Below are 20,617 nucleotides of genomic sequence, written 5' to 3' on the forward strand. Positions count from 1 at the left end.
ATCTATAGGTAAATTTTTTTTGGATTTACAAGTGTTATTGTGTAACGTATATGTTGTGAATTTGGATTTGATCAAACAGTTAGATTGAAAAATATGAAGGTTTTTTGTGGTTTATGGTCTCAAAATTTAGGGTTTTGAGGACTAATAAGGTTTTCTTAGATATTTGTCAATTTACTAACTAGATTGAGGCAAATTTTTTTAAAGAAGTGGTCAACTTGATTTCTAATAAGTATATAAAATTTAGAAGCAAAATAACTATTCAATCAAGATTAATTGGCTGTGAGAGATTGGCATCAAGGTCGGAGAAGGAGGTTGGTTGACACTTAAGTGCATTTTTGAGATTATCATGTATTTGGTAAATTCAATCATCTTTAAAAAAAAAATTTACTTATTTTTAACTTAATTAGTGAAGAATGTATAAAATTTGAGTTGAAATCGACGGTTCAAATATTAGTTAGTGAATTTCAAAATCTATTGTAAGGTTGTTGGAAATTTATTTGAGATTTAAAATTTGATTAAGATTTGATTAGGATTTGGTTTAGGATTAAGATTAGGATTAGGATTTGATTAGGATTAGGATTTAGAATTTGGTCTAGGATTTGATTAAAGTTCTTGAATTTTTATTTTTAGTATTTAAAGATATCTTTGTTATACTTTTAGGATTATTTATATTTATATACATATATATATATATATATATATATATATATATATATATACATATATATTTAAGATTAATTTATAATTTCTTCATGTTTCTTTTCTAATTGCTTTAAGATTTCTTTTGGATTTGATTAAAGATTGATTAACATTATTAAGATTTAATTAGAATTTATTTAAAATTCTATTAGAGTTGTTAGGATCTTATTGTTGCAATTTCTTTTTACCTTTCACAGCTAGGTATCTGGTGCATTCTCAAGCAAGATTTCACATAATTTAACAACGTGTCTCTTTTTGAGCCATATAAAACAGCGCATATCTCGAGAAGAAGACAAATGCCACCTCTTCGTATAAAAAATGGATAATAATCAAGAATTCAAGGTGGTGGAAGTCTTAGATTCAAAGCAATGCCAAAATAGGTTAAAATATCTTATTCATTGGCATGGATATGTCACGGCCATAATCATGTAAGCTAATAATTACATATAGAAATAGGTAGAAGTAAGTAAAAGTAGGTAAAAGTAAGTTAATTCTATAATATTTAATATAGAAGCTTCCTAGAAATTTCCTAAACGCTGCTTTGACTTCATAGGTGTCTTTAATTGACTTTTTGGATTAGAAACGTGGTCAACAAGTTGGCCATGTGCCACACATGTTGTTAGCTTGAAGATCAAGCTAACTATGTGACTCACACGTAGAAAAACTTGCCTTGTAAGTCAAGGCATGTGCCCTACAAAGTCAACACATATTGGAGGTCCTATAGAACGTCGCCATGTAGCCCCTAGTTAGAGAGTATATATAGAGACAAGAGTGAAGGCTTCTTCACTCTTGTCAACTCCTTTCTTGCTTCTAGTCTAATTTCAAGGGTCTCTAGTTTTCTTGTCTTTTGGCAATAGCCATTCCAGTTTCTCTTTCAATATATATACTTATTTATATATATTTTGTTACCTCTCTTTGAGTGAATGCTCACTTGTTTGAATTGTTTTTTTCATCGAGTTCTTGTCCTTGACAGGATATGATATTAGTGAACATACATGGGAACCAAAAAAAATCTTGCAAATTCAACAAAAAAAGTTGAAGCTTTTTATTGATAATATCCATCAAAACTAAGATAAAAAATTGCAAGATCCATGAAAGGTGATGACCACTAAGAATTGCAAGATCCATGAAAGGTGATATCCATAAAGAATTGCAAGATCCATGAAAGGTGATGGAATTTGTTCCTAAAAGAAGAAGGTAATGTCATAGATATACATACTTAATCTAATATTTACCTATATGATTAAGTAGAAGTAGATGAAAATAGATTTATTTCATAATATTTTTTATAAAAGCTTTCTAGAAGCTTCATAGATGCTACTTTGATTTTACATGTATTTGTAGTCGATTGGTAGGTTAGAAACTTAGTCAATAAATTAACCATGTATTGGTAGCTTGCGGAATAAGTTAATTATGTGGCGCTTATATAGAAATCTTGCCTTGTAAGTTAAGATATGTATCTTGCAAAGTCAACACGTTTTAGAAATTCCATAAGACATTGCCATATAGCTCTTAGTTAAGAGTATATATGGAGGCAAGAGTGAAGCCTTTTTCACTCTTTTCAATGCCTTTCTAGTCTTTAATCTTATTTCAAGACTTTTTAGTCTTCTTGACTTTGGCAATAGCCATTTTAGTTTAATACTATATCATCTTTGAGTGATTTTTTAAGCTTTTTTAGTGACACAAGAGAATATTGAGGTTTTCATTATTTGATATTCATGTCCTTGACAATTAATGAGAAGGATGAGAAGCACTATTAATTAATTGATATTGAGATGGGACTTTTAGATGCATTAATATTAATAAAAAGATAAATTAAATTAATAAGGACTTTAATTAATTTATCAACCAATATTTTAAATAATTCTAATGACATGGATCCATTTTTTACTTATAGATATGATTTAAATTATATTGTGAAAAATTGGTTAAATCTATTGTGCCAAGAATATTATAAAAGAATGCAATAATTAAATAAAATTTGTAACAAAACATAACATATTCTATTATCATTTTTTATTCCAATCAATATAAAATAAAATAAAATATTTAAGCTATTATATGAAATAGTATTTTTTAATTATTTTTAAAGATTTATATAAAATTAGATATATAGTTATTATTAACAAATATTTATAAATTTATATATTATCATTAAATATATATATATATATATATACATATATTTTTTAAAATTCTATCTAAATATTTATTTAATAAAAATATGATACATATTTTTTATATTATACAAAATCCAGTTTAATCAAGCACTAAAAAATAAATAAACAAATATTATCATTTTTTTATAAAAATATATATTTTTACAAAATCAAATCTTCATTTATTATATATTAATCACAAAATTGACAATCTTGTGTTTTTTAATACAAAAATAATGTATGTTAAAACTAATTCATTTCTTTTACATTTGAATATGAAGTTTCTTCACAAAAAAATTCAATGTAATTGAATAAAAATTAAAATTATCCGATTTAAAATATGCACTAACTTCATCTAATACTGTTTGATAAAATAAAAAAGAAGATATTGACTGATAAGAAAATTTTGTTTGTTTGTTTGTTTGTTTTTTTAACTTATTTCTTTCTTATTGACTAATTTAGTTTTTACAAATACTTCTTATTAAATGATTCATTCATAATTATAACCATGCAAACCCAACACTTTTTCAAAAGAAGAAAGACTCGAAAAGAAAAAGAAAAGGAACGATCCTAAAGGAGATGGCTCAAGTTGTAAAAGGAAAAAGAACAAAGGCTAAAGGCAAAAGGACCGACGAAAAGGTCCAAGACGACAGACTTTACCCTGGCAAATGAACGAGCCAATTTTATCGGTGGGGTTGGACTGAGTCGTCGTCGGCATCAACGAACTCTCCACGAAACCCTAATTTTGGAGCCGTCATGCGAGTAGGGCGGTCGCGTTTTCTGCTCGTGGTCGCCACGCAATTGACCGCCGCTCATTTGCCATTGCGCGTCTGGTTCACGAGGGGGGGGAGAGAGAGAGAGAGCGCCCTTACCCCACCTACCCATAGAATTCCGCTGAACCCACCTTCTGTGGTAGAACAGATTGCGTGCATTTCGGAAGAGAATTGGGTTTGAAAACCGGGGGAAGGTGGGTTGTGTGTGTGTGGATCGACAGAGGACTTACCCATGACGAGAGGGAATCAGAGGGAGAAAGACCGCGAGAGGGCTGCCGCGAGAGCCAAGGGGGCTAAAGGGAAAGACGATGGGCTCACGCCTGAGCAGCGCCGTGAGCGCGACGCCAAAGCTTTGCAAGAGAAGCTGGCGAAGAAGGCTGAGAAAGCGCCTGCATCCTCATCGTCTGCTGCGAAGAAATAATGATGCAGCTTGCCCCTTGACTGCCGTGGTGTGATCCCCACTTTTTATTCGCCCTTCCATGGTTTCTCTGCTCCCCCTGTTGTTATTATTTTAAAAAGATAAACATATTTCTGTGTAATCTCGAAATTGCCCTCTTAGAATGGTGCACAATTTCGAGACTCGTGCCCTAGTTGGCACAGGTCTGTGCAGCGAGTAAGGGTGGGTGTGTAGATCCGGGAACGAATAAGCTTCACAAGGTTTTTACGTGGAAGCGTTGAGGCCTTTCGGGGCTGAGAGCCGCATGGCAGTACATGCATCTAAATGCTAAGCATTGTATTTGAAATTTCTTCATTTATTGATCGGTTCGTGACTGGGTCTCCCTGCCACTTCCAGCTATCGCACAGAATCCAAGAGTCGGATATACGTAGATCTGATCGATATACAAATTTTCAATTAAACAGTTCATGGTGATGTCTGCCATTACACATCAGCCGTTAATTTTAAGCCAGATGAACATGATGTTTCCACATTTTGGGAGCGTTGTTGCCGATTTATCCTCGCAGTCATTCATGTTATGTTGGCGTAGGCCTCTGCGATTGCTTTGGTTTTCAAACATCGTTGAAGATCCCTTTCTCATAAAACTAGTAGTTGCATAACATTATTTATTTAGTTATTTTTGTGGTCAATGGAAAGCCATTGTTGTCATTTAAACATGATGTTGTGGTGAATTTCATCTTAGCTATCCAAGGATTTTGCGTATTCAGGGGAAGTGTGCATCCAGAATGCTCTGATCTTGGGCTTCTAATGACAGTAGTCCATGAACACTTATATTCAACTGCTCAAAACCTCGTTTTCTGTAGGGAAATTCTCAAGGTTGGCATGTGGCATTATTTCAAGGCCCCGATCATTTGCATATGATCAACGTTGAAGTGCAATTCACGATGAGCTTTTGCGTGCAAGCCTCGATGAAACCTGTACTTCGTACCCCTCTTGTGGCCGTTGAGTTATTAGCAAAAAGTGAACCTTCATGTTTGCTTTGTGTCTTGGAAAAAAAGCATCACGATGCTGTTTGCATTCCATTTTTTTTCATTCTCTCAAGGTCTCACTTGACTTACTAGATCTCCGCCGGTGGTACTTTCACTGCTCAAAATTTCAACATGAGTAACGAGAACCTATTGATTGTTATCAGATTTTCGCTTCATGATTTGCAACCTGATTGGAGTTGCTCAATTGGATGGTGGAAAGGATGTTTCCCTATTTTGCACTAGTTTTTGTCTCGGACTTCTAATAGTGAGTGCTTAGGTATGCCCATTTGAAACTCTATGCTCGGAACTGCCCTTTGTATCAACCTAAGCGTTTATATTCGCACGACCATGAAAATGATGATAGTTTTTCAGCACAGGATGCTTCTGGAAACCACACAGGCTCACTCACTTCCTCACAGCCACCATATTTTACACAATTTCAGTGCTGCAACTGTTGTATACAGAACAGCCTGCAATTAAGTGGGGGTTGAGGAATCCAGTGAAGAAGGCATTGTTGTGTGTAATATTAGGTTGTGCTATTAGACACCAAACTGAATATGTAGAAGAATGTTTACATGACAGGATTGTTTTATTATACTTTAATCAAATACACACACACACACATATATATATATATATATATATATAGTAATTCTCACAAGCTATGAACTAGAGTTAGACTTATTGGAAATCGTTTGAAGATGTTCTATGTGCTCACCAAAAAGGGAAAACATTGTGCCTCAAGGATAATCTTAAGCAAAGCGCAATCTTGTTGTGTTATGCCTATATCAAGCAAATGAAATTCAAAACATAACTATTACATATTGGTTATTGCTATGTACAGAATTAGTTTATATATATATATATATATATATATACTAATTTTATTCCATTCAAGTGTATGTCAATTTAAAATATAGTTAAGATATATTTTAATAACAAACTATTATTCAGAATTTGGAAATTACAAGCATATTTGCCAATAATATCCTATTGCTTAATATGTATTGTGTGATGTATTCAAATTTTGCTTCTATATAATAATAAGATATATATATATATATATATATATATAATGTCCTTTTAGTAGTCATATTAGTATACACTTTACATGAACAATTGTTTACTTATTCAGGTATTATAATTATGAAAACCTTAAACAACTATAATAGACAAAAAGATATCATAGATTTTATTTTTTTGAACTAAAAGATAGTTGATAGTTAGTTGATAGAATCTAAAAGTACACAAAGAACGTCTTGTCTTTTTTTTTTTTTTTTTTAAATGCTAAAAAATATTACATCCTCAAAAGAAACATTTGAAACAATTTTACAATATTTTAATAACAAACAATTAATTAATGTGATGGTTATAGCACTAAATTTGGATTCTACATTATTAAAATAAATAAATAATACTTGTCTGTATATTAGGATATTTCTTGTATTATAGATCTCAATTAAATAAAGTTCTCACAATAGTTATTTTATTATTATCAAGATTAGTATTGGAAATGTTCTTAAATTTTAAGATTTTAATTTATACCAACAAAATATCACACCACAAATTTTTTTGAGAATTTCATAAATTAAGAATACATAGTCTTGGACAGTAATTTTAAAATAAAACTTATTTTGCACTAGAATTTGAAGTTAAAAATAAGATTCTTACACTGAAAAATTAAATTAGACATACTTAACATTCTACTAACGAACCACAAAATTTCACACCTTTTTCTACATTATTTATAAACCTTGTTCATTATTTTAAAATGTTTTCTTTTTCAAAATAAAATTACTATATTTTTAATAACTATTCCGGATGTATTGAGTACTTTTCTTTCTTAAAGATTTAAAGATGACAAAACCTACTATAGTCGTTTTGCATAAGTATAAATTTATCTCACCATCGTGTAAATTAAATGTTCGCATTATTAATTTATTTAGCTTTATTCTCAACCCATTACTTTCTTTTCCTTCTTATACTCTTCGTTAGGTTGCATTCAATCGTTTTGTTTTTAACAAGATTTTTTTAATTTGCTTTTTTGCATTCACAAAGTGGATACGAACCGTGTAAAACACATGCTTCCATTGCTCGTGAAGACGAGATCCTCCACGACTGTGAGCTAACTATGAAAGTAGGCCCACAGCAAAGAACACGGTGAAATCGGTCGGGACTTTCTAGCAACTTTCACAACTGCTACCCAACCAGTGCTCGCTGCTCCGCGTTTCTGCAGCAGCACGCAAACCGCAAGTAGTTCTGAACATCAGCGACAAACTGCTGTTTCTGTAGCACTCTTCATATACAGGCAGCGGAACTACCTCTCCATGGTGGAACTCTGGAGCTCGACGCGGAATGGAATCGCCGCCGGTCGTGCGTCCTGTCCTGTATCGAAGTAACAGAAATAATCGAAGGTTGGGCCAGGACAGGACGTTACACGGTCACGGACCCTTTGATGGAAGAGTTCTGAGACGAGGTTTCAGAACTCGAAACAAAACGAGGGATGCCGTTAGAAGAACAAGTACCGGATTCCTGTTGCAAGAATCTCGTGCCTGTGCCGCACCATCACTTGTGGGTGCGGGGAGGGGGGTTAATATCTCATCACAGTCTGCTTCCGCGGTTGGAAACTTTACTCGAACTGCTGCCACTCGTTCTCCAGGTGCCTTTCTTTTGTATCACATCTCTTCCTAAAGAGTGCTGGCGTCCAGTCCACGTCGTTCTTATTGAATTCTTCGCTTGGCAAGCAATCAATGTGCTCAGCCTCGTTACCATTCCTCGATCGTGAACTCTCTGCCACATCTGTTGCTTGCACTGAAAGGCTCCGCATCCGTTGGGGGCCTGGGACTGTGTTGTGTCCATGGTAACGCACGTCCTTCCTGTCACTTGAGAACGGAAGCTGGAGGACGGCGGCCACTGGAATCTAAGATGATTCTGAATGGATATCTCGTCAATGATTTTACAACTGTCGTGTGAAAGTGTGAGGCACCTGAGACAGCGATTGATTTTGATCCCCTCGACTTCCCGCAGATTTCCTGAGTCTGCGTGGTGAAACTCCCTTGTTGACGCAGAAATATTTTCCACTTCTTGACTCAGGTTCTGAGAATACAACGCAAATAGCAAAGAGAAGGTACTGCCGGCTTAAGGATGCGGGAGGTATCCGACAGCGCAGAAAAATGGGCTTGCAACTGAAAGAACACTAGTGTCATAGAATCACCAAATCAAAGATCACGGATGATCACTTCCTTCACGACAATAAACAAAGGCACCTCCAATCAAAGAGCCTGTGTCAGAGATGACTCGGCAGGTACATGCGTGGACTATAAGTACATTTATAATAGACATCCCCACGAAAATTGAGAAGACCCAAGTCAGGTCATTGCAGATGCAGGTTTCTTGGTGATAAGAACACTTGACTCCCTATTTGCCAAGAGCTTGTTGGGCCGCTGTCTCTTAAGTTGTGGCCTCAGGAGTCCCTTCTGAAGTTGCGTTTTAATTGCCTTTTCCTGTTGACATCACATTGAAGGTGAGAACACCTCTACCTCTAAGCAGAATTTCCTTTCTTCTTTTTAGCTCTTTAGCGTCAAAATGAGATCTAATTAGAACATAATGATAAACTTGAGCTGCCAGTGTCCCCATACCTAATGAAGAAGACACTTTCACTATACATGAATTAATACTTGCAGTTTACGTAAACCAGCAAGGACAAGTAGCTCACCATGAAATGACAACTTTCCTCGAACTTTTCCAAAAAACCACTAACCCATCGATCCGCGTTCTCAACCCACGCACACTGCTGAAGACCCGCTCTTCTTGCAACTATGTCCAGCTGCAACAATCATGAAAATTAGATAACGAAGTCAAAAGAATAAGCCTAAGATGGGAACACTGAACAGAATGATTTTCGCCGATTTACCATACAACGCACCTTTCGCCCAACACGGTCTTGCTGTTCCTTAACTTTCTGCTTCAATTTGCTTATGCCCATATTCACTCTAAGCTGCTTCTCCTGCAATTGACACCAAACCCGGGTTTCAGAATTCGGTGGCTCGAACAATCAGACCCGAAAACAAGCTTTTAAATTCTACGATGTACTATGTCTAATTGAATGATGCATTCTCTTTACAGGAGACGATATGGCGAGGAACAGAGATAGTGTACAGAAGCTGAGCACACAAGTGCAGGATTCTAACCTTTACATAGCTGACACCAAGCTCCTTACGAGTGTAACCACGTGCCAAATTACGCATCACATATTCGTTGTAATCTTTGATGATGCGCATGATCAGATCTGATGTTGAAACTCCATCTGTTCTGTTTGTTTCTCTAAATCTGCCAGCCTTCTTAACCTGTGAAAACACAATCAACATCCAAGATCTCAGAATCGCCAAAACTAATTGTCATGCAAAAGACTAGGGCTTAAGTAACACGGTGACAGAGCTGTAATTGGAAAGCAGGCAAACGGCACTAAGCGGTTGCAAAGTTTGCAGAAACATACGAATTCATACACATCTTTGCCAGATCCAGTTGCATCGGCATACCTGCAAAGAGTAATCGTCAACATCATGATCAGGTTTATACACAAAACCTAACATTCATTATGTACTTCACTGAAAATAAATCCGTAGATGTGTTAGCCACTACATTCCTTCATCAAAAGGCAGAAGTCATCGACTCAAACTCCTCGTAGTAATTTGTGAAGAGGTTCAATTTAGGCTGTACCACTACCTAAGATGCAAGAGACTTACGGGAGGGCATCATGGGCAACATAATCTATGCGATGCTTGTCGAGAAACTCCTGAGTAATCACCCACGGTGCATCAGGTATCACTTCATCCACCCACCTGAATCAATGCATCAATTCAAGACCACGCAAACACAACCTCAGCAACTCATGTCATAGACACGAATTTCCCACAACAAAGCCTTAACTTCTCACAAGATCATTGCGTATCCTCAGTCTTATCATTTATGGGTCTTGATGCTCTCTCTAAACTTGTCGGGACTTTAGAAATACTGAAAAAACCAGAATAGTCAGAAAGACAAAGATGAAAGCAGGAAGCGCATGTATATGTTGTTATAGATTTATGTAGTAGCTTGACAAGACTTACTTGCAATGGCGTAGAGATTCATATCGCTCTGCTTCATACATAACAGTTTTACCCTTGTATTTGTGTGTGAGGGCATCGCTGCAACATCCTACCAGAAGGTATGTATTGGGGAACCTGCAAAGATCACAAAACGAAAATAATGAGCAAATAAAGCCGAGTAATCAAAACCACACTCTAGGTTCTATGCATTCTGAATTGTAGACAAAAAGAATTGGAAGGAATTCTATGTACGACAGCTCAAAGATGTGACCTCGGTGCACGGTACGAAAGGGAATCGAGATAAACAAGGCATGAGGATTGTGGTGTACAACACATCGCGAGACTTCGACGAGCAATTCCTCGGCCCGATGGAACAAAGTTTCCAGCTCTGTGACCTGTGAAAATAGAAGCCTACTGGCGCGAGTGCTACGAAAGCCAAACAGATCTCTAATTACAGCACGCATTTAAGAATAAAATAAACGTGCTATTCAGTCTTGCGATTAGACGAACATGTGAAAAATTTACCCGAATTAAAACGGCCGCACTCGCTTCAGAATATGCAGTAGCAACAATAAGGACACAGCTATCCCAACCCAGACGCGTTTGATTCTTGTAAGCAGGTCTCACCGATCTCCTTCAGCGTAGGGAGAAAAGGTAGTAAACACGAAGTTATCTAAATCCTCATACCATACCGAAGCTGCGAAAGTGCACAATACACAAGAACCAACGAGCTCTGTCCGTGCAATGATTTCTCGGTCCCGACTACCGTGATTTTCAATGCCTCACGTAACCAAGACCAAAATAATGCGGTGACAAAAAATAGCGGCCGCGAAGGGATGAGGGACGTAAGAAAACAGCATGTCCGTGCTCAAACACAACCTGTAATCAAAGTCATGCTAGACAGAGAGGCGTGGCGTGAAAAAAGAAAAATCAGAAAAAAAAATTAATAAATAGACAAAAATTGCAATGCAGCGAAGAACTTACAGCTTCTTGGCCTGCTCGAGAGCGCGAGCATGGCCAAAATGGAAGAGATCATAAATACCATCAGCGTAGACGCGGATGGGAAGTTGCTCCGCTCCATTGCACTGTTCCGGGGCGGGAGAGGGGAGAGGTTCGTAACGCAAAGCAACCGCGTCAGGCGTCTTCACGAACTCCTCCTCTTCTTCGCCTTCCAACTCCTCCTCCCCCTCCTCTCCCTCTTCAAGCAACTCAATATCCTCTTCCGAACGCGGTACTGCCAGGAACCGCTTCTTCGGCCTGCGCGTCATCGCGTCGCGCGTGGTACGCGATCTGCAACCCTTTCCTAACGAATTCCTCCTCCTCCGATTCCTCTTCCTCTTCCTCCGCTCTCACTTCTACCTATCAGTCAAATTCAACCAGCAACGAACGGACACCCTTCGTCGCCGCGCAACAAACCGCCGATGACACCCCGAGCGCAACACAAGCTAGTTATAGAAAAATCAGGAGTGCAAACTTCTACTTCTCCTTAATAATAATAATAAAAACGTGCGATAGGTTGCAGCAACAGCAACAGAGATGAAGAGGCGCACACGTGATCGCGTGGACTACCACTACTACTGCGGCATCTCCATCTCGGAGAGAGCGTGGGAGCGGAAATCTATTCTTCCACCATCGCCGCCTCCCTTCTTCGTCGCCGAAGCCCAGCCCTACACTTCCTCTTCCCTCCCCCGCCTTTTCCCAGCCCCGTCACCCGCCGTTGGATGAATGAAATCATTCGTCTGTGTGGTTCTGATGAATGCGTTGGCTGGATGTTGGATGCATGTTTCTCATCTCTGTATTGGATGGATATGCGAATGGATGAGTGGGTCGGTGGATGGATGGATGGATGAATTCTCTGCAAGTCTGAGTACTCTTGTCGGTATTTTTCTTTGCTTATTGAAATTTTAATGTTGGACGGAAATTGGTTATAATGAGAAGTTGGGTTCTAACAGTGGGAAGATGAAATTTTTTAATTTTATTCTTATCGTATTTTATTCATTTTAGGGTTCAAAATACTTTGTGGTGGATTAATTCACATTATTTCTTTATTTATTTATTTATTTATCCGTATACAGTTCTTTTCATTAGGTCAATTGAAAACATCTTCAGTTCTTTTTTTACTGTGTCAGAATTTAGTTGCAACATTTAAACTTATATAAAAGGTTGTGTATGTGGGGATATAAATATATATATATATATATATATATAACTTTTACATTTAGTTTAAATTTTACAAGTTGTCCTTCTTATGATGTTCTTTAGTTTACTAGGATATAAGTTTTACTTTTTAAAGGTAAAAGTTTTCTCTATTTTTAACATTTACTTTGAACCGTAAATATACAGTATTTTGAGTTATCTCTGAGAAACCAAATTTACTTTTTAGCATTATTAGTAAAATGTAACAATATAATATGAATCAATAACTCTAATGCATGTGTCCACATATGTGTATATTTTTTTATTCATTTATGTAATCAATTTCTTTCATTTAAAATAGCAACCCATAGAAAAATGAAAAAGCAGGAACAAAAATACAGAGCAGTGGAATATATTATAACACTGAAAGGAGTTGTATTACAAACTTATAACATAGAACTTGAGCATTATATGCTATTGCAATTATTCATATGTATATGTGTATATATATATATATATATATATATATATACAGACTTACACAAGAATATTAATTTGAAAATATTACTTGTGTGCACCAAACTTATGAATTATTCCACGGATAACAATGAAAGTTTGATTTATGAGTTACATACTATTAAAGTACTCACAATAGTGTCAAAATTGAATCAATTGAAATACATAATACCAACATTGAAGTGGTTGATGTGATAAAAGACAAGCCATCATTTCATGCATATTTTTCATAAATTAGTTATTATTTGAATACATACATTGTAGAATGAGTAAGATTTTGAGTTAAGGCATTGAAGAAATAAAAGAAATAAATGGGTGCAATTAAAATAATAAAGAATAAAAATACATGTTGAAGAAAAAGAAAAAGCCGGGAAAACTAACATTTGGTTGTAGTTGCAAAAATAATTAGCAAATTAGACGATTCTTTATTATGCAAGTATGCTCCCATTTAGACAAGACTATTTATGAAGTAGAAGTGGCATAATCTTAAGTATAAAACTGGTATTTTTTTCTTACTCTATTTCTAAAAAAATGTCCTAATTCGAACATAATCAGTTAAATTTTATTATTTAGAATCAATATTCCCAAGTTCAGAAAACCAAAGTTCTAATTTATGATTTGAAACCATGTGTATGATTATTTAGTGTTAAACATGCATATTTTAAAGTTGAATGATTTAAAAAGATATATATATATATATATATATATATATATTTGAAGATTAACATCATAAATTGTAAACATAAGTAAACAAACTAGGTATGATGTTTTTAGAATATTTTAATTAACTTTAGAATGCTAATAGAAGATGTAGTTTGAATTAGATACATGACTGAAGATCGTTCTAATTTGAGATTTTAACAAGAATTAATTGATCACAGTATGTACATTGTTATTTTTATTTTTTTTGAGGTGAATTTGAACAAAAAAACAGTATTTGTGAACATGGTGAATGTTTTCACATGTCACAAGATTCTTTCTGATTCTTCTTATTATCAATGATTAATTTCATTCTTAATTTCATAGTATAAAAAACTCATTCTATAAAAATCTTTTTACAATTAATGTTTTAAACTAACGAATTAAAAAAGATTAATTTTTAAAGTATAAAATATATGTTTTAATACATTTTTTAAAACCAAATGTACATCAACCCTCTAAATAACTTCCAGTATATATTTACTACATTTACACTAAAAAAAAGAAACGTATATATAGTTTATTCAATATATGGTACAAATTCCATGTAATTCTCCCCCTTAAAATTTGGAGTACACTCATAAAATTCCCAATAAAGAATACGAAAATGACTCTATTGTCACAAGAATGGACAAAATATATATATATATATATATATATATATATATATATGAATAAACTAAAGCACATATTAATTACAATGACTATTCCCTTAAAATTCTAGCTAATTAAAAATTTGATTGATATATCAAACTAATCCTCCTCTGCTTCAACTTCATTACCTTCATTAGCACTTTGATTAGCTGCATATTCTGCATACATTTGATCTTCCTTTTCTTTTTTAAGCTTTTCCTCGGCAGCGAGTTTAGCTAGGTGCCTTTCCATTGTTTCGATTTCATTTATCTCCTTTTCAACCCTCATATCTTCCTCATCAACAATTTTTTTCAATTTTTTATTCAACATTTGAGTCTCTAAATCACATACCATTTTTTCCATTTCTAATGTTGCATATTCCTGTAGATAGACATGAAAATGTTGGTATTTAAACATAACTTTTAGAAAAAACAATTCTTGAGTTGGGTTGATTTGTTTTAATCTTTTAATGAAATTTAAAATTTAGGTAGTGAAAATGTATGATTTGAAGTAAACAAAATAAATAAATATGGTACAATAGAGCAATGTTTCAATTGGTGATACTTTTGATAATTCATCAAACTTGGATTTGATTTTATGATAATTTATTCCGGCTGCAGTGGTTTTCTTGCATGCTAAAATCCATTGTTGAAGCAACTGCATTCAATGTAGATGGTTTTGAATTCTCGATTCACAAGCTTAATAACCATTAAAAAATACATAAAATGACATCACTATATATATATATATATATATATATATATAATTTGAGCATCTTCAAGTATGTTCCATTTTTTTTAAAGTACAATATTTGAGTTAATTACTTTAGTGAGAAAAATTACATTTAAGTCATTTTAACAGCACAAAACTTAATATCAAAATCTTACATCTATTTACAATTAATTAGAACCCTAAAATCAAAGTGTATTTCCGCAACTTTGTAAAGTTATGATACATGCAATTTTTTTGGAAGAAAAGGTTAATATGTAGAGAGAATTTGAAAACAACTTACATAGCCTATACATGCTAGTTCTGATAACTTTTTCTCATTTAGACCCTGCAAATATTAATATTTTTTAGAAATATATATATATATATATATATATATATATATATATAATTCTTTTCTGTTATTTTTCAAAGCTTTTGAAATAGTACGTAATTTATATTTATTTTTATGTTATGTATATTAAAATGAAACCATTTGTGTAGAAATTGTATGCAACTTTACTCACAATCAAATAAGAATCAACATTATCCCACCGGTCTTGATCAATAGCTTTTAATGGATCATAATCTTTCAAAACCTAAAAACTTGTTACATTAATTGTTACTCAAAAGCTATGAAGTAATGTATGAAAATAAATTTATTTATTTATAAAAGATAGAATAAACATATGAAATTGTTGCAATAACAAGTACTCATGTATTTTAGCACACACTGACCTTATCCAATAAATTTGAATTGAAAAGTTTACGAGCAGTTGCCCAATCATCTATTACCAATTTTTTGTGTCCAAGAAGATGTAATAATGCCTAAAAATTAATAAAAAAATAATAAAAAATAATAATTAGATATATATATATATATATATATATATATATAAACACACACATGTACTTAGTTTGAATAAACATTTTAACTTGAGACAAGAAATCAATAGACATAAACTATTATTTCTACATAGTTGCAATTTTTTTTAGATGAAACATAAATCATAAGATTGTTAAACAATGTAAAAATTAAAATAATCATGAAAAAAACATTTTAATTTTTTTATAATACTTATAAAAAAAATCCAAGTGCAATTACTTTCAAAATTCTTTGAATATGCCTATTTGGATATGGCCAACGTTGCATTTGTTCAAGTTGAGAAATCTGAAACATGGTTTTACTCGGACAACTTAATACTACATACATGTTTCTTTAATTGGTTACATACATATCCATGTACATTTTAATAACTTTTAAAATCTTATAAAAATGTGTTTATATATATATATATATATATAGATACAATCATAAATTAAGAAACTAAAAAGTACACCACATTTCTCTCAATTTCAAAACTATTGATTTCTTTTCTTTGCGACCGTGAAAAAGTTATTAATTTTTTTTCATTGTTTATTAACAACATAATAATAAATTTATTTACTTTGTTTTCTACAATAAGATTATGTGCATTGTGCATATGTTTGCGCAAGTATTCCACAACTCCATTTGCCATGAATAATGCCCTTTCATATTTTTCAATCTTTGGTGTTAGTTTTTGAAGAGCACCCAATGCTTTTTTTCTCCTCCTTTCAAATTCTTTTACACTCTTTGCCATTCCTTTAACAATTTGTTTGATTTCTTTCTCTTTTTTTTCATGGGTTTTCTTTTTATCTTTCAACTTTATCATAGCTTCGGACTCATTTGGCTTTTCAATCCCTTCTTCACCATCAACATTTGGATCATCTTCAACGTTTGGCTCTTCTTTTTCTTCTTCTTCTTCATCTTCTAAAAGTATATCATCTTCATTTTCTTCTTCTTCACTTATTTCTTCATTTTCTTCTTCTTCTTTGATTTCTACCATTGGATTTGGTTCTAATTCTTCTTCAACAAATTCATTTTCATCATTAATTTCTTTGTTTTCTTCTAAACTAGAATTAGGTTTTTCTTCATCTTCATCTTCAATGGGAGGTGACTCTTCTTCTTCCAATTCGTCTTCCAAAATGGGTTCAAGATCATCATCCTCATCACTATCCTCCAATTCTTCTTTTTGTTTGGAATCTAGTTCTTCTTTCTATTAAATTAATATGGAATTAATCAATCTCTTCTATGTAGTATTAGTATAGTATTTAAAATAATAAATTCATATAAATATAATAATATCACAAAAATATTGATTAATTTTATAACAATTACATACTTGTAATTCTTCACCATCTTTTTTTAACATCTTTTTCATTCTTTCTCTTTGTCTTTTTAATTTTTCTTTTATTCGAGCTTTTACGGCTTGATGCTCTTCCCATGCTTTGTGCAATTCATTGAATTGTTTTAATTTATTAGCTTTTTCTTTTACTTTTTTACGCTTGAGAGCGTCAACTTTCTCTTTTTTCATCTGTTCAACTCTTGCTAATTTGATTTCTTTCAATTGATCTTTGAACTTTTTAATTACGCTTGGCGTGTTGTGATGTTTCAAAATTTCTTTGTTGTTTTGGTCCAAAATTTTGCTCATAGTAGAAGCACATGCTTGAAAGAAGTCTAATTCAATTGGTTTAAATGGCCTTCCAGTTCCCGTTCTATCCGATTTTAAAGTATCACAACACAAAAGAGCAATTACTTTTTTCCTACAAAAAGAACATGAATGATTTAGTTTTCTAAATAATAGGATAGATGAATAAACAAAAGAAGGAAGGATCATGTTTATGATGAAATGGTTTTATTATTTTAAACTTTATATCTAAATTTATTTTACCTTGATTTTTTCATATATATATATATATATATATATATCCAATGATATTTAAAATAAAATACTAGAAAAATATGATTGTGTGTTACTGTTTTACAGTATCAAACATCTCCAGTGGCTTATTTTTAAATTCTTCAGATAAATATTTCTTAGCTATGTATTCAATGGATATGGGTGCAACAAAATAAGCTCCAACACGTGGACATCCTCCAAAATAATGAATACCTATTTTAATTCAAAATTCATGGTATTGGAAAATTAACACAATTTATAAAATAATTTTACACCAATATTTAACATCACTTAGTAATTTTACATATTTAAACATGCATATCGTTGGTCACACAGGAAACACATTCAATTTCAAACTAGTTTTCTGTTTCTTAAAACCGATTTTTTATTATTAGTTTTTTTCTCTCTTAAATTAATAGTGATTTAACATTTCATCTCATGCTATTTTATGGTGAATCTACCGTGTCCATTCTCATTCAACCAAAGACAACTCTTTAAGAATAATGATCATCTATACAGCATTTTTATTCAATTTGTTTTTGATGAAAAATGTATATTGTCCATAACCTCCATGTTAATTTTTTTTATAAATAAATTATTTTAAAGTAAAAAATTGGATTATTATCATATCTTTATTTTGTTAAAAAATCACCTTCTTTATACAAAACATTAGGAATATGTAGAGATTGCAGTCCATCCAAAAGCAAAGAGAATGTGACAGGTCCCTAGATCAACACATTAAATTTTATGATATTTTCTAAACCTAAATCACACTCATCTAATCAACACCAATGACCAAAAATATAAATAGAAATAAAAAATCATATGATTATTACTATTATCATTATCATTACTAGAATATTTAAAGAATGAAATTGTTTTTACTTGTTTAATAACCATTTGTCGATTCAACATATGAATATGAGCGGGTGATGTAGCCGCAACATATAAAAGCCTTCTAGATTTGTAATTAAATGGTTTTGGAGCTCTAAATGGTTTAAGTGGGGGTGGCTCATTTTCTATTTTTTCTTCACCATCTCCTTCTACATCATCATCTTCCTCATCAACTTCTTCTTTGGATTCATTGCCATCTTTGTTTCCTTTGTCGTCATTTTTTTCTTCGTCTATTTCCGGAGGTTCTTCATCTATACTTGTAGCATCCGAACCTCCGTCTTCATCTTCATCTTCTTCCTCCTCTTCTTCTTCATCCTCTAAACACATCATATTCACAAAACCCAAAATTTATGGATGTTGTGTATATGAATATGTTGTGTGTTAATATATATATATATATATATATATATATATAGAGAGAGAGAGAGAGAGAATATATAATCATTTTTTATGAAGTATTTATTTCTTCAAAATTTAAATATGCTACTTCTATTGGATGTAACTATTTTTGATGTAAAAATCACTTTTAATTAACCTTCTTCATTTTCTTGGTTCTCAGTTTTTTTCTTTTTTATTGGTTTTGGTTCAAAAATCTTTCTTACAACCACAGCTATATAGGCTGCTTGGCACCCTTCATTAAAAATGTAACAACAAGATAAAAAAATTAATTTCATACATGAAAACTTCATACATCAACAGAATTGAAAAATACACACACACACACACAAATATATATATATATATATATATACACATTACCAATTTCAATTTATTTTGGAGAATTTATATCATGAATATATATAAATATATATATATATATATATATATATCTGGATATGAGTGAGTTAAAATACTATTTTCATTAATTTTTTTCATTTACAATAGAATAAGATTTATTGTCATAATCATGTAATAATAAAGTATACAATTAAAAAATGATAATCTAGAAATGAACAAACAAGTACCGGTGTATGTTGTTATAGATCTCAAACAAGTTTCCCATAGTCGATATGGATCATTTGTGATGGAACTCATGTGATTCAAAGTTGAGTTTTGTTGTTGTTTCAATTCTTGTTCAATCATAAATTTTTTCATTTGGGCTTCTTTCTCATTTGCTTCCTTTTGCATTTGAAGCATCTTTTCATTCTCATAATCTTTTATTGTAATTGCATTGTCGCAATATTTGTGAAGCCACAAGCTTAGGTATTCAATTGGGTCATTGGGTTTATTGATGGTCACAGCCGCACATGCTTTAACTAAAACTTTCCCCATCATTTTATCCACATAATCCGCATCATACGCTTCGTCCCATTTACTAATTGCTGCCATTTTGATGCATTTAATAAATGACCTAATTTAATTTTGAACAAAAATACCTAATCACATTGGGTTTGATATCCATTTCAACTATTTCTGCAAAAAAGATTGAATCTCTTGAATTATCATTATTAAATTGTATTTTGTTGAATTGTTTTAGAAAAAAACTCCAATATTCAAAGTTCTTGTGACCCACTCAAGTTATTGATTTCTTTATGAAATGCAGAACAGTTTCATTATTGTTGTTTTATTGCATAATTTTTTTTGCACTTTCAAAATAGAGATGAAGAGAAAGTTGTCATCTTCACTATTGTAAAAAATATATTATTTATAAACAATACATTAATAGACTATCAGAAATTATACAAAAGAAAGCTTGATGAGAGAATTCCTCAGTTCTATAATTTTAAAATAAGGTTGGAGTTCAAGTTATAATTTGAATTGTATAATTTTTATTTCTTGAGTTATGAGTTAAATTAAAAAGTATTGAATACTTATAATGTGTTTGTGTATGTATGTATGTATATATATATATATATATATATATATATTCTTTTCCATTTTCTTCCTTTTATTTATGTTACAATTTAAGCTATCTGGTTATCAGTTACAAACATAACACAGTATTTCTTGACATGAAATTTCCAAAATCAATTTCATTAAATAAAAGTTAGGAGTTATGAGGTATAAGTCTGTGTTATAAACAATTCTTAACACCTTCATCCTTAAAGTCCAAATGCTCTTCATGCACTAGATTTATTATATCCTATTAAAAAAAAGATAAAAAAGTAATGGTTGAATGTATATAA

General features: G+C 32.3%; 3 protein-coding genes and 1 long non-coding RNA gene across 5 annotated transcripts; 2 read left to right on the forward strand and 2 right to left on the reverse strand.

Annotated features, from left to right (window-relative positions):
• Positions 1-3,623: 3,623 nt before the first annotated feature.
• On the forward strand, positions 3,624-4,437 carry LOC141046059 (uncharacterized). The gene has a single exon (XM_073537944.2). It carries the CDS (start codon positions 3,864-3,866, stop codon positions 4,050-4,052), a length of 189 nt encoding a protein of 62 aa, XP_073394045.1. The 5' UTR covers positions 3,624-3,863; the 3' UTR covers positions 4,053-4,437.
• A 2,690-nt stretch (positions 4,438-7,127) lies between these two features.
• LOC112289863 (choline-phosphate cytidylyltransferase 2) lies at positions 7,128-11,800 on the reverse strand. The gene is made up of 8 exons (XM_024535537.3): positions 11,128-11,800; positions 10,165-10,278; positions 9,802-9,897; positions 9,552-9,594; positions 9,247-9,402; positions 8,982-9,062; positions 8,772-8,882; positions 7,128-8,559 (listed from the first exon to the last, which is right to left on the reverse strand). The coding sequence occupies exons 1-8, from the start codon at positions 11,409-11,411 to the stop codon at positions 8,425-8,427; spliced, it is 1,020 nt and encodes a 339-aa protein (XP_024391305.1). The 5' UTR covers positions 11,412-11,800; the 3' UTR covers positions 7,128-8,424.
• On the forward strand, positions 8,452-9,341 carry LOC149987995 (uncharacterized). Its single transcript, XR_016505694.1, has 2 exons — positions 8,452-8,579; positions 9,182-9,341. It is a non-coding gene; the product is annotated as an uncharacterized LOC149987995 (long non-coding RNA).
• Positions 11,801-13,887: 2,087 nt separating the features above from the next.
• LOC112289612 (uncharacterized) lies at positions 13,888-20,357 on the reverse strand. 2 transcript variants are annotated; one of them, XM_024534954.3, is made up of 13 exons: positions 19,457-20,357; positions 19,027-19,122; positions 18,483-18,808; positions 18,250-18,322; positions 17,675-17,810; positions 17,040-17,460; positions 16,284-16,913; positions 15,941-16,006; positions 15,574-15,663; positions 15,363-15,434; positions 15,140-15,184; positions 14,692-14,784; positions 13,888-14,508 (listed from the first exon to the last, which is right to left on the reverse strand). In XM_024534954.3, the coding sequence occupies exons 1-13, from the start codon at positions 19,818-19,820 to the stop codon at positions 14,248-14,250; spliced, it is 2,673 nt and encodes an 890-aa protein (XP_024390722.1). In that variant the 5' UTR covers positions 19,821-20,357; the 3' UTR covers positions 13,888-14,247. The 2 variants fall into 2 exon arrangements, 1 of the variants encoding a protein (XP_024390722.1); XR_012218667.2 differs by lacking the exon at positions 13,888-14,508 and having other exon boundaries at positions 14,710-14,784; positions 15,363-15,424; positions 19,457-20,353.
• Positions 20,358-20,617: the final 260 nt, after the last annotated feature.

This window comes from Physcomitrium patens, chromosome 12 (genome assembly GCF_059467195.1).
Source record: "Physcomitrium patens ecotype Gransden chromosome 12, ASM5946719v1, whole genome shotgun sequence".
NCBI lineage: Eukaryota > Viridiplantae > Streptophyta > Bryopsida > Funariales > Funariaceae > Physcomitrium > Physcomitrium patens.